General features: G+C 39.9%; 1 protein-coding gene across 1 annotated transcript; it reads left to right on the top strand.

Moving 5' to 3' along the window:
* Positions 1-9,142: 9,142 nt before the first annotated feature.
* On the top strand, positions 9,143-14,977 carry CLEC3A (C-type lectin domain family 3 member A; the record flags this gene model as incomplete). The annotated part of the gene is made up of 3 exons (XM_080637488.1): positions 9,143-9,257; positions 11,384-11,464; positions 14,586-14,977. The coding sequence occupies 3 exons, from the start codon at positions 9,143-9,145 to the stop codon at positions 14,975-14,977; spliced, it is 588 nt and encodes a 195-aa protein (XP_080493614.1).
* Positions 14,978-15,232: the final 255 nt, after the last annotated feature.

A 15,232-nucleotide genomic window follows, 5' to 3' on the forward strand; every position in this document is an offset into this window, starting at 1 on the left:
AGTAAAACCTAAGACTTGGCAGGTCTGCATTAGCTACAGGCCTCCACGTCAGTGTGGAACCTGGCCCTTCAGGAATGGGTATGATAGCTGAAAACAAGATTGGTCCTGTGACTGCAGAGGCACCAAACATGAACATGGGCAGTGAATGTCAAATCGAGGCAAACCTAACCTGTTCATTCTCCGACTGCAGTAAGATGGTACCAAACACATGTGCTTCTGAGATTTAAAGATCTTCAGAAGATTAATCAGCCAATCTAATCAGTCAGATACCCATGTAACTTGTGAAAACATGTCAATATATTATATGAAGCGGATTTAATCCAGGCAGAGCCCACAGCATTATTTTAGGACGCAAAATTGACAAAGCCAGGACAAAAAAAAATCTCCCATTTCTTTTGAAACCCCAGTTGTACAAGAATGTTTGACTTGGTGGATGTGCATCTGCAACTGCTCTTCCTACAGTAATGAAGCATCTAGAAAATGTATAATCAGGCTGAACCTGATCCTCTACTGGGTAACACTGATGTAAGACCATACAGCAGTGTGGATTTCCTGTCCTGGATTCAGCAGTAGCAGTCATTTTTCTCCTTCTTAGTAGCTGGTGCAGTGCTGTGGTTTTGACTTTCAGCCTGGGAGCAACGTTGATAACACTGATGTTTCTAGTTGTTGCTAAGTAATGTTTACCCCAATCAAGGACTTTTCAGTCTCATGCTCTGCCAGGGAGGAAGGGAAGCCAGGAGGAAGCAGAGATAGGACACCTGACCCAAACTAGCCAAAGAGGTATTCCATACCATAGCACGTCATGCCCAGTATAGAAACTGGGGGTACATGACAGTTTACCCTGAGTATTAAGCAAACAGAGCCTTGTCTTTTCTCTTTTACTTTGATGGATAAACAATATAAAATCAAAGCTCTCCTAATCATTCCTAGGGCACTTAAGACATCTGCTGGAAATGAGAATAAACTGCAGTAAGAACATACATGACAGAATGAATAATGAAATAAAGACAAATTCTCTGCAGTTTATGTTTACAGTGTTTAAATTACTTGGCAAATGTCAGAATATTTTCCATTTGAAAGTATTATTTGAAAATATTTGAATAAATAGCCTGTTTATTCCTGCTGGTCTGGTTGCCAGGAATCAAATTTGAGTCTCAAAAATCTTCAAGTCTGAATGCAGCCTTTGAACTTTCTTCCTCCCTGGTGTGTAATATCATGCAACAGACATACATGCACAATATGTAGCATCACGTGCTGGGCCAGGTTTCAGGCTTTGCGTGAATGTAAGCATCAGCTGCGTTTGTAGCTGGGTACAGGGGATCACACAAATCTCTCCCTCTTTCCCTCACAAATCTTGTTTACAAATGTCTTGCTTACTAACCACATTGTGACTCTCTGTCCTCCTTAAAGACCTTATCAGAACACTGTGTATTTTGTCACTGCACGTGGCCCTGCCACTTGCAATTCCCCAACTGCTTAATCCCACACTATAAACCCATGGCTCAGGTTCTCTGGCTGCACCTGGCTTGTGGAGTTGTGGCACAGGGAGATGATGCTGCATTGGGCTGGAAACACATGGACGGTATGGACAGTGATCCAAGAGCACGACCTGAGGTTCACACATAGCCCAGGCACTACACAGAGAGGTGCAATGTACAAGAGTATCCTCTATCTGCACCAGAGGAGTCTCATTTTTCAGGAAGAAAAGAAGGTGAAAATTGGGGATTTATATCCCCCTTTTCATGACCAACAGCTACCTTTAGCTGTTAGAATGTTACAATGTGAATTCCCCCAGTTCTGAAGGATACTATGTCCAGACCCATAATCCCTACTTCTGAAGTCTCTCTAAAATGCAGATAAGCCCACTGTCTCAGATTTAACTTTAGCCACCTTCTTCCTGACTCCTTTAGCTTTTCATTTGAAACCTCTGGGGTTCTGTCACACATGTAGAGCAGGAGCTGGAACATGCCGTTTCTGAAATGGACTAATCCTGCCCATTAAATATTGCCAGGATCTCAGCCAGGGTCTGTCTGCGCTGTAGACAGTGCAGTGAGTACATTTTATAGACAATGACAAGCTGTATTTATACCAGATAGCTTGAGTGCTAATAGCAAACAAACTACAAAGCACATCAGAAAAGATAGGTGACTGTATGTTTTGGTGCTCTGCACTGGAGGCCATACTAGTCTGGCTACAACACTCACCCATTACGTGTACAAGGATTTCAAATCCTTACAGCTATGAGTGAAGGTAGCTGCTCTGCTACCTTCCATGGTTCTTCTGCCAAAGCTATAATTCAGCAGGGAAAAGCTACCAAGAGTTCAAAAAAGCCCTCACAAATTCCTGTGTTGTAATCGGGAAAATTATGGGGACAAGGTTTGAAGCAACGTCTAACACAGTAGCAGCATGTAACTCACCTGTGTGTCATCAACACGAAGCCTTAAGGGTAGGAGAGCTGGTGAGAGACGATGTTATACCACTGACCCTTCACAAGAGGGCAGCATGGCCGGAGACTAACCTTATTTCTCAGTTAACATGTTCGGCTGTTAGTGAAAATTGCATTGAAATAGGTTATGTTTTCTTTTCTGCTCTTGGCATCCGCGTGTGAGCATCTCCTGGTTGGTGATGGGTGGTTTGCACTTCCATCCCATCATGGGGTCAGGGAGATGCATACTATACAGCGTAGGGCTTGTTGCAGTATATGTTTGCCCCCAACAGCCCCTTCCCCAGACTCCAGCAAGGCAGGGCCACTTCCCACTCCTCACTGCTAGAGTATGCCTGCAGAGACAAACAGACCTCTCTCAAGCATTTATATTTAGGTATTATTTTTCCTTCCTGACCAGGCAGCTAAAAACTTCCATTTTAAAGAACGTGTTTTATTTGGACTACATCACATGTTTTCCAACCCCGGGGCCTGGTGCATGAGCTGATTATGCCTGTGCATGGGGTCGTATTGCTTCTAATATGCAGTAAAACAGGGTCAGCTGTTTACAGATCCTGTGACAGCCTTGAACTGCAGAGCTGTGATTTGGCTTCTTGCCTCTGGCCAGGCTGGCAGTCCCCAGCTGAAGCATCTCCTTGTCAATGGGCAGTCACACTGGCTGGGTGGGAGCAGCAGCACAGGGATTGCCTCTGAGAGCGCCTCTGTAAAAGGGCTGTGGTCTAGGATTTAGGGACCTCAAAAGTCATATGGACCCACATGAGGCGGGAGCTTGAGTTCCTGGGTTGTCAAAGCAGATGGCCTCAGTCCTTGAGCAGAACCTTCAAGTGCCCAGTGAAAGAGACACCAAAGAGAGACATGAGCACACTCTTGAGAAGGTTTGATTTTCCATCGGGTATAGGAAAATCCTACAAACATCTACATGAGCCAAAGTATAATCCTCACTCTGACTGGCCCTACTGGCTGTGTGCAAAGCTGCTCTGTTGGTAACCTGCTATGAACCTATGAATGTCTAATTCAGGCTGTCTAGAGAGCTAAACCAAGGCTTTGTCCAAATTGTTTTGTCTGACACACATAAAGATGAGCAGAACCTATTAAGACCATGCTAATGTGAAGCTGGAAAACTTCATATTAGGGAAACTATGATGATCAAAACTTAAATATTTAAAGGGAGAAATTAAACTCTCAGGATGTTTTCAGATCATTTCCAGGGAGGAAAAAAGGCAGCACACATTACAGGAGAAAAATTAACACAACAGGTAATTTGTGTTTGCAAAAGAAAAAGAGAAACACATTCTCACACACATCCCGAGGGCTAAACAAGCTGAGCTGCTGCCAGTAATTCCCAACATGGAATGTTTGCCAAGTCCACAGGAGTAGCCTTTTAAAAGACCCCATTCAACTCTCCTATTTGCATCCAGACTACACAGAAACCTTGCAGTTTCTTGGCTTTAGATTTTCTCCTGAAGTCCTTTATCATTAGAGATGACACAGAATCAGTCACTCTGTAAAAAGTCTCTGTTTTGAGGGGGATTATTATTTGCTCTCTTTGCACATTTTACACAGCCATCAAAACATTCATCTCTAAACAATCAGCTATTTCTTTGGCGTCCTTTTTGCTTAAAGAAATAGGCAATGACAGCTATCAAAACACTCAGCACCTACTTATTTTTGTATGTAAGGCCTGAAGTAAAAAGGATTTAGCAACTGCCACCCCTTGTTGATATCTGAACACTGTAAGAAAGCAACTGTATCAGTGAAGAGTAGCATCGGGTTGGTAACCATAAAGAGTGCAATGGCCTTGATAACATTGCTTCTCATAGATCTGGTGAATCTCTTCTCGATTCTGAACCTGTTCTGACTTTGATAATTAGTATTTTCTCAGCTTTACAACCTATCAACTATATTCACTGCATTACAAGAGAATGAAAGGAGTGCAGGTGAGATAGTTTGGTCACATTGACAAGATAATGATATTTGCCTTAAATATGAACGACAGATGGAAGACAAGTCTTTCTACTGCCTTTTGCAAGTTGTTTACCCTCCTCTCTCCTTGCAAAGACCCAGCTGTGAGATGCTTTGTGACAAAGACCCCAAATAAGAGATACAAAATGCACTCATTCCTGAAGCTCAAAATACTTCCCTGATTCATCTTGTCAGTACACACACATTATTTAGATCTCAAGTGTCTTAATTTTTTGAAGCTTTTATTTGCAGCATAGGAAAGTGAAAAGCAGCAGACCTCTAGGTAAGAAGAGCTAGCTCTGGAACTAGAAAATACCACATCGAGAAGCCTATTTATTGATCCCCTTAGCAGTGTCACAGTGCCAAAGTGAGGCATGATGATAGCAGCATCACATGGCTAAAATGGACATGAATGTCCCCATCTGAACACTTCTTGACATTCAGTGCAGGTCATTAGTGGGTGTCCTGGCTTTGCAATAAGCCTGAAACCTCATTTAATTCTAATAGAGAGAGCAGATCACATGTAGCCAGAACATTTCCTTTCAAAACAGCAAATTAGTGTGACAGGAAAAAAATTGAACTGATTGCAGAAGTCCAAAATATCATTAATGAGTTTCACAAAACTTCACATACCATAAGGTTAGCCCTTCCTTTTTCTAATTGCACAGTGTGTCTGTACAGATCTCTTGAAAATAACTTTGGGTTTGGGATGTCAACCATAATCCTGCCTCATTCCTGGTTGGATGGAGATCAAATCCTTAAGAAAGACTTTTCAAGGCCAAAGGAACCAAGCATACGGTAATTTTCCAAGCACGACATAATCCATGACTAGCAGAGTTTGAAAAATGTGTTGCATTAAATTGAAACAAATAAAAATCCACCAGTGGATCCCATTTACCACTGAGACAGACATAAACTGCCCTGGGAGGTGATAAACCTCTTACTAATTTTTGCGTTATCTATTTCTGTTGTCTATACTAGCTCTTTGGATTGTCCCACTTGAAATTCTTTAGCCTGGCAACATCCCTGATCAGTTTTCAATTTGCCTTCATACTCTGAGCAGAAGGGGCAAATAATTGCCCCCATACAAGCTTCTTATCCACCACCCAAATCCTATGCTGAGCTGAATTTTCTGCACCTGAAATGCTGAAAAAAACAAACAGAACGTTTGCTATGATTTCAACAGATACAGCCCATCAATTTCCCAAACATGCCACAACACAATTAGCTCTGAAGCATGGAGGAGACTGTAGATCTCAGTAAAATAAGGCCAATCTAACAGCAATATGTAGCACTTCATTTTTCAGCCTCTTGAAGCATGAATTTTCTTTAAAGTTATATTTTATGAGTAGTGTTTTAATTGTACCTCTACTGACTCAGGACATAAGTAAAGTACCATGATTCCCATACATAGAATCTTACTTCACACAACAGGAAATAGCTTCTGTAGCCAAACCTATTTCAGGACCCCAGCCCAGCATCCAGTCCTCATCTCACACCAGCTTCGCATATTCTGTGCCCAATTGCATGTTCTTTCCACAAACCTAGTGATGGCTGAGAATGGAGAGGAAAAAACAGCTGTATGAAGAGTTTTTCTGAGCCAGTTTGCTGAAGCATATAAAGGTATAACTGTCTCTGAGGGGAATAGACTTTTTACCTTGAAGAACCTCTGTGGAGAAACTGAAATAAACCCTGTACCAAAGGATACTTAAGCTCTGAATGGTTTAGTTGTCTGAAAGTGAACAGAATGAGATGGGGAGACAGGAGCCAAAACCTCAGGTGCTTGTGTAGTACAGCATCTGTGTCATTTGCAAGATGTTTCTTATCAAAGAGAGTACTTCAAGACTGCTTTGAAGTGAATTAAGCATTTCAAGAGAGACTACGATTTTATCTATATGGAGAATTTCTTCTATACTGGTGTAAATAAAAAAGTGCAATCTCATCCTCATCTGGATGCAGCTTTATAAAGCTATGAGGCTATTTATATTTGTATAGCATGTTCTGTTATGGAAAGAGGAATAATTTGTCCCAGGAAATATTACCTCTATACATACATAACTGTGTTCACTCTCTGGGCTGTATTATATTACTATAACTACGCTAGTAAAAGAAAAATTACAACTCTAAATTACATTGTAATGTTGGTTTCAAGACCATACATGGACCAGGTACTACTTCAATAAGGCTCTATGTGGTTCCATTTCCTGTTTTCTCACAGTAGCAGTGGGAACTTACATCATCACAGCAACATCTTTTGACTTTTCTCTTTCTCTCCTGCCCATATACTGTGTACAAGAAGTTAAACTTGTCTTCTCGTTTTCTATAGATTAGTCATAAGTGTGAAATCTGTTTCTCAGGTACTTTACACAAATCCTAGACAAATGAGCCCCTATACCCTTGTGCAAAGACAGCTTGGTAATTCAGGTTTTAGGAGCTAAGTCCAGCTGAGCTACTTGCAGACTGGTAAAGCAGTCAGACAGACTACTGAACCAGAGGGATGAAGCTTTCAAAACAGAGTTTCAGTCTGTTTTTAAAAGGATATGATATGGCATACTCAAAAAAAGCACAGGTTTTCACTCAGGCGCCTGGCCAAGGACTCTCAGAATACCAAATCTGTGTCTTCTTTATACCCCCATTTTTAGTGATTTGTGTTCTTGCCTTAGTAGAGTACAAATCTTTTTCTGTCAGACTCATTTCAGAGAAAGAAAAGAAAAGAAAGCCTCTGTTAGAAAACTGAAGTTTCTAGGTGCAGGAATAAACACATTCTGGTAGTGAGTCAGTGAACATGCAGGCTAAAGTGCTTGTTGACCCCAGCTATTGGTCCTGCCTCTCTCAAAGCCTGTGGGACAGCTTAGCTCCACATAAAACAGCTCCAGGGGTTTACAGCTCCTTTATCAAGGTAACCCCAAATTAACATCAGTTTAATATGTCAGGCTACAAACTGCAGTGGTTCAGGATCAGCTTCATGTGCAATTCCACAGCTCCTGAGAAGGCACTGAGTGAAAAACTAACCGGAGGCAGTTATTGATTCAGCTGTCTGCCCTTAATTAACTTATATTGATGCCCAACATCACTGGGATAAAATATGGATCAACCCTGAACCCAGGGTTAGTTCTAAATGACAGATTAAATCTTGAACTAGACCCTTGCAAAGCTCCCTGTTTTCCTGTCTAACAGCTCACATTTCGGTTTCTGGTGTGCTGGTTGGAATGACAGCCCTTTCCACATTTAACTGAACTGAAACACGAAGCTGTGTGAGGGATTTTTTAGACAGTTCTGAGTGAGCGGGGCCCTGTAAGAGCCGTCTCTGGTGTGCGATGCTCCATAATAGCACTGAGGACATAGCAGTGCTGATCCAAAGGTTTCCCCACAGTGTAATATACTTCAATATTTTGAAGCAGGACCACTGAAACTAAGTTTTATCATATCAGGATGCATTTATGAAAATTTTATTAATGATTAAAAGACTTTTACTAGTAACAGATTATTAGAATACAGCTAGCTGTTTGAAGGTATCTAAAACAGATGTTGGAGGTGTGGTTTACATTATAAGTACTGAAGTGCTTTTAGACTGTACGTGGGGATTGGAAAAAGCCAGTATGCACTCATGTAAGTATAACAGCATGTCTCTAAATCTCAGCTTTCATTTAATAGAGTAATGAGTTTCTTGCACTTACAGTTATGAAAAAAACTGGCAATATGAGCAGAATGTAACCAAGGCAGAAGTGGCAAAGAGATGTCTAGAACAACAGCCCTGAAGGGCAGTAGCTGTGCCTGCCAGCATCCCATCACCCAGTGATGGCTTTAGTTCAACAATTTAAGAAAAAGCGTGATAGATAGACACATTATTGTGACAATTTAATTTCTCCAACAAAGTCAGTGAGAGGTTTTACCACTTACAGCAATCCCAGGTTAAGAAGCTGCCCCACAAAACTCAGAGCCCAACAACAAATAAAAGAGATCCAAAAACAGAGAGCTCTCCAGATTCCAGAGAGACACTGTCCAGCTTCAAGCATCTTGTGCTTTACTCTTTCTCTGACCATATAGTCAGGATGTGGAAACCTCTGGAGGAGTATCACTGCCTTTTTTTTCCCCAGCTTACAACACACACTGTTCTTAATCAGAAATGCAGTCATATCTATTAGGCACTTATTAACTCTTAATGAAATAATAAATGCAGTCCTCACATAATGTGATCTTAATGTATATATACTCTGTGTGTGTGAAGCTGCAGCATTTGTATTTACTCAGGAGGCAGTGTTCTTTTTTTGTTTTGGTGTAAGTAGGATCTTGACCATTGTCATGACTTAACCAGCTCGGGACCATGTCACATTTGTAGAGGTTGTTTACCCTTCCTTGAAGCTGGCATTGCACAAGGTGCAGGCTGTTTTCCATACATTTTAGCTTCAAAGTTAAAACGGGAGATAGGGTGCTTATTAGCGGCAATCAGTGCACTGTTCAGTGCTGGTATAGCCTCTGTAAAAGCAACCTGTCCCGGCTGAACTCAAAATGGAAATAGGAATTTCAGATGAGATGTGAGAACAAGGGGGTGCCTTATGCTACAGCCAGCTTAAGTATTAAACACATTTCGTAAGCAAGGAGTACAGCCAACCCTATCACCACACTTTTATAAAACTGACCTCAGTCAGTCCCTACTGAGATGGGTCTGTGTGACTTTCTCTCGTAGCTGCTGAAGAGAATCTCTTGAAGATTCTTGTTAAATTCTTTTAAAGAGAAATGGCACAAACTGGACTTAGGATTCTTCTACTCATAAGCATACTGCTGCTGGACCAGACCATCAGCCAGGCTTCCAAATTCAAAGCCAGGAAGCACAGCAAACGTAGAGTGAAAGGTACTGGGTTTTAACTGGGAGGAGGGATAGAAGCTTACAGACTGTGCAACTTTACTATATACTTAAGTAACATTGCATGAACCAGAAACTAATGTTATACAAATGCTTATTAGCAAAGGACATTTGAGTCTATCTTATATCAGTCTTAAAATATTTTTATGTGAATTAGCAAAGCCAAGACTAGGGTTCAAGAAAGAGTTACAGAAATTGAGCTGTATAACAGTTGTAAATATTTTGCTCTGTTATGCCTATTCATCTCTGTCAACATTATTTAGGACTCACAGGTACAGTTCAGAAAGGACTCTGGATGATCATTTTTAGTTACAGAGTTATAGTGACTAAGATCAGAAGAATGGAAATTCATATACATGTGGTAGAAAAGAGCAGAATAAAATATTCAGTCTCCAAGGGTTATTGTTCAGATTTTTGTACCCTTTCCTAATTTTGACAGAATGTGTCTCTAATATTTGTGGAATATAACGTTACCTGTGTGAAAAGTACTGTGAAATGGCAAGTCAAACTAATGAAAACGAATTAGCAGAAAACAATAAAGCATAAATTCCCAGAGCAAAGCTTTCAGAGCAAATAGAAAAGAGCTGAATGTTGTTTGAAAATGTCTGTGTATTTAATTTAAAGACTTATTTCTAATAAAAAAGGGTATGATGGAGGCTACACCAATGGCAAATATTTAAGCTCCTAGTCAATGAAAAAATCCACAGCTTTGATAAAGCCATCGTACAATGTACAGCATGATTACAGAACTCTGGAGCTATACAGTTACATACACTTCTGCTGTTGAATCTGTATGGTTTTAAGATTGGTGTCCTAAGGACAGGCTGTTTATACATTTTTTTTTACCAGCACATTTGCTTCGCCAGCACATTTAACCTTCCACTAAGAAGTTTTGATCTGGAAAAAATTTGGCAGGAGAATGGAGATACTGAGGCTAATTTTCCCAGTATTTTTGGGGGGATGAGAAGAGGTCTGCATTAGTGTCCCACTGTGAAATGTTTGCACCAGGAGCTCAGCTTGTGCTGGTTTTGTCTCTTTTCAAACAAAGGAACATGGAAGGACTCTTGTGAACTGGGACTTGCAGGGAGTAGCACTGACTGGGGAACTGGGAGTCCTGCCCTGGGGAACCAAGGAATCATGAAGGACAGCTGGGGTTATTCCCAAAGCCAGTAGGGAATATGGATATGAGCTTTCTGGGGTGCAGCTGGAGGATTAGATGATGGAACACAGATCTGTAGGAACTGTGGTTTTGTTAGTTCTGCTATGTGTGAAAGAGCTTATTTATTCCTCATGTTCATTACTGTGGCTTCTGAAAGGTCTGGTTACTGCTGCAATCAAATTGTCATTTTGTGCAATGGGAACATGCCTGCTAGTTGTTTGATGGTGATAGAAAATTATAATGATTAAGAAAAAAGAATGGAAAAGATGACATGAAAATAGAGTTATGTGCAAATTAGCTTCTTTTCTTGTCTCACCATCTTCCTGATGCTTTTGTAAGTGCTACAAAATGGTGATTCAGACTACATTTGTGTGACTTAAGTCACCAAGCCCTCTCTGTACTCATGAAGAGAGAAAGGCTCCTCCTGGGAAGGAGAAATTGCAGCTCAGCAAGCTTGTCTGCATACATTCGAACTGTGAAGTTTGGTTATATTAGCTGTTCACTTTGTTCAAACAAGAGTTGTGTGAAACTTCCACCCTTTCAGAAGTAACATTTCTTTGAATAAAAACACCTTGTGTCCTGCTATGATTTGTGTTATATATATACACCATGGGGTACAAGTTCAAACTGAAATAGGCAAATTTTGCCATAAATTATATATTGGCATGCTAAATAAAAATTAGCTGCAAAAATCCACGGTTTTCAAACAGCTACCAGGGTAAAGTTCAGCTGAAAATGAGATTTAAATTATGAGAGTAAAACGTGAAGGTGAGGTCCTCATGTTTTTTGATAGGAACCCTACAGGTATCATTTCATTAAATAGAAATCTTTAACAGAAATCAAAACATATCTCAGCAATGCAAAAATATTATCATATTATGAAACAGCTTTTAACAAACTTTTTTTTAAATATTCTCTGTGTACATATCTGTTCTCTATATTTCTTTTATTTAAGAAAAAGATGACCTAAAGACCCAGATTGACAAATTGTGGCGGGAAGTAAATGCTCTGAAAGAAATGCAAGCACTTCAGACAGGTAAAGCAACTTACATGGTCAATGGCTTCCGCAAGTTGCAGCTGCCTTTCCTCTCTCCTTCACTCCCGTCCTTCTCTTTAATGGGGATTTGTGACTGAGAAATATAACTCCTTAAGAGCATGGTGTACCATAGATGTAATGGTGAGACAAATGTTGAAGTAAGCAGTCAAGTAAAGTCTGAACTAAAGGCGTACAAGTGATAATTCTTAACTAAGAGCAAGAATTAATCTGGAGCAAGAACTAATCTGGAGCAAGAACTATGATAATCTTTGCTATGCACAACCCCAAGGTGTGATTTTTAGGTATATTTAGACAAAGATAACACAATGAGGGTTACTGGGTTTGAGATTTTAGATGGTCAGTGAGCTAGGTCCCCTTGGATACGAATACAGGCTAACTAGCAAGGTGAAAATATTCATGGAAATGGCTGAGAATACCCCCAAAAGAAGCTAAAAGGACTGAGCCTTTTTAAAGTGTGGAGTTTGCAACATTCAAATGTGAATGTTACCATAAAACTTCACAGTAATACCCACTGTGAGTTCAGAAATATCCTGTATCAATGTGCAGACTCCTTTAAGCATTTAAATAGCCAGATGGAAATTTCCAAACAAAATAAGAAGGGTAAATACACATGCACCTACTGGACGGTTGTGCTTTTTCACAGCTGTTGACACAGAACTTGGCAATTAAGCATGTACAGGAGGACACTACAGAGGAAATGACATAATTCACATGAAACAGAACTTATTTTCCTTAAGGATGGTAATATCTGGGTTGTTCTGTTTCATGTCTTGGGTTACATGAAGCTTTTTGAGCTTTACAAAATATTTGTACTTTAAATGCCTTATAAGAACATTTCAGAAGTGTCTTAAAAGAGAGAGCCTGTGCTAGACAAGTAACTCTTGTTTAAAAGTAATTCTTGTATTGCTTCCAGAAGGAACTTGACAGTAAGCATGCAGTGGCTTAGAAATGAAACCAGAGCCAGGAGATTTTCTATCCTCAAAACTTATTTTGAGCTATATTCTAAATTCAGAACCCACACTGCTCAACTGGATTCCAAATCTGGCAAAAAGAGATCTATCACCCCTCTAGCTTTGACTGTGTTTATTAATGGCTTTTTGATACTTGAAAAAGGGGATGCTTTTTCAGCTTATGGACATTTCCAAGATATACATTACAATCTGATTTCTTCTTTGCTCAAATTTCCTACGTCTCCTTTCTTCGTACCATCAAATATTGCCATACACCATTTAGAAGCACATACTTTCTCCCTAAAAAGGGCCAGTCTCCATTATTACTGCAGTTGCTGAAGTAGATAAAGCCTTTCTGATCTTTCCCATGAATATAAATTTGTCAAAGAACTCGACATTTAGCAAATATGTTCATTACTTTTCTTTGGCCATTAGCAGTTGGAAAGGTTAAAATTTGAAAGATAAGCCCTAGTATAAAATGGTGACCCTGAAAAATGCTGCTAAGGAGCTCAATGAATACTACAACTGGAAGTACTAAAAAACTCAGACATAGGATATGACTCAAAGTAGATTTCCATATCCTGTTGATCATATACATAATTACTTTTTCTACAAGAACAGATGACAGGAATTAGAAACAGATTATAGAAGACATCAGGATAGAAGATGGTCATATTTTTTCACGACATTTCTAATATAAGCACAAGATGAGTTTAAGCAATAAATGAAATAATCTGGAAGTAGTCACATGCAGGATTCTAAAAATAATTGTTGCAGGATTGTATTCAAGGCCTTTGCTAACTTCCTCAGCTCAGAAGGAACACTCCTTCAAGGATGGTTCTCTTCTTGTGTTTTTCTTCGTAAAATCAGTTTTTCACACTGTGTATTAGGACAGCAGGAAAGCAAAGTTTAAGGACTCACTCCTGCAAGCCTGCTCACACAGACCCTGGGCTGGAACAACTTTGACAACAGTTCTGCAAGGCAATTCCAGCTACAGAGGGTATGCCAAATTAATGTTCTAGTATATTTGGACTTTACATAAAGACTTCCCTGATATGTTCCAGTAGAACTAAAAGCAAACAGATTTATAAATGCAAATGTTTAGATTATTAAGTTCAGATTGTCACGCAAGCTCAGTAATAAGTGTACATTTTTTAAACATGTTTATAGATTTAAGTCACCTTACCTCATTTAGTGTTTGAAGGGACAGACTTTGCTGGAAAGACCAGACTTTAAGAACTAAAGAGGTGAATTTGTACTCTTCTACAGGTGGAAATACACGCTTATCAATCACCCAGAGATTTACATTCTGAATTTGAAATCAAAATTTATTATTTCTGGTGAGCAGGACACATTTAAAATACCACTCTTCTGTCCTGCCTGTGTTTGCTAAGAGCTAAGCTTCGTTAATGCACAAAATTTATTTTTCTTTGGCACCTAAACGTAAATGTGAAAAGACCATTAGATCTGCCGCTTTACTAGTAAGTCAAGTATAGATTTCGTGATGACCAGTTTGTACCTGGCAACAATGTAAACATCCGTGTCTCATCCATTCCATCTTTAAGACTGATGAATTAAAGTGAAAATGTGTGAAAGCAGGACTATTTGGTAAAAAAAAAAAAGACGTAAGGCACATCTACAACAGGCCTGGGTTATATTTTAGTGTTCTGAAACAGCAAAATAGAAAATCCTTGAGAGAATTACATTTTTGGAGGGAATTCTGGGGCTCAAGACCATGCCTGAGGTTTTCCGGAATAAATACGGGAAAGATTCTCCAAAGCACATTATGGTGTTAAGATGGCAGCTATGTCTGTCCTTCCTCTTAAGTACTTCTTCTCTGGAGCAGCTTTTGGCCACCGCTTGTAGTCCAAGGTGCTCTGCAGATCACCTGTGAGCAGTCTGTTCAGACTTCCCAACAGCATGCTAACATGCTGGCTGCATACCAGGCCCTACATAAACAAACAGAAGAGCAGGTAAGTCCAATCTTACTACCACTTCCTGGACCACTCTGTGGTGGCAGGAGCTTTTCACTTGCTGAGCGACTTGTCTGCTTAATTCTCACCTTTATGAAAATTATCACTTATAAGAAACATTATTCAAAGCTATAGCCCAAGCTTTTACTGACAATGCAAACCAATATCTATTCACAGTCTGCCTTCGTGGGACAAAGGCCCATAAGAAGTGCTACCTTGTGTCAGAAAGCACCAAACATTTTCATGAAGCCAACGAAGACTGCATAGCCAAGGGAGGAACACTGGCTATCCCAAGGAATAATGATGAAACAAACACTCTTCGAGATTATGGCAAGAAAAGTATGCCTAGAGTGTCTGAGTTTTGGTTGGGTATCAATGACTTGATCAATGAAGGGAAATTTGTTGATGTCAATGGCATGGTTCTACAGTACTTCAACTGGGATCGTGCCCAACCAAGCGGGGGGAAGCGTGAAAACTGTGTCTTTTTTTCCCAGTCATCACAAGGCAAGTGGGCGGACGAAGTCTGCCGTACTGCCAAAAGATATATTTGTGAATTTCTGATCCCATAATTACATTTACAAATGACCATGACCACGTTTTGGGTTATTAACATGCAGTTTTGCTTCTGAGCAGCCCCTCCTACTTTGACATTGGAGAGTTAAATATATCCATCCTCTGCATTGTACTCATTCTTTCCTGAAGCAGAAGTTCTCTCTCTATTAATTTATTTTCTATTCACATGCTAAAAATGTTATTTTTAGTGAGTGCTCTCTTTATGTACAAGAATATATATTGCATTTTGACCTACATTATACCATATTTTG

The sequence above is a fragment of the Psittacula echo genome, assembly GCF_963264785.1.
Source record: "Psittacula echo genome assembly, chromosome: Z".
Taxonomy (NCBI): Eukaryota; Metazoa; Chordata; class Aves; order Psittaciformes; family Psittacidae; genus Psittacula; species Psittacula echo.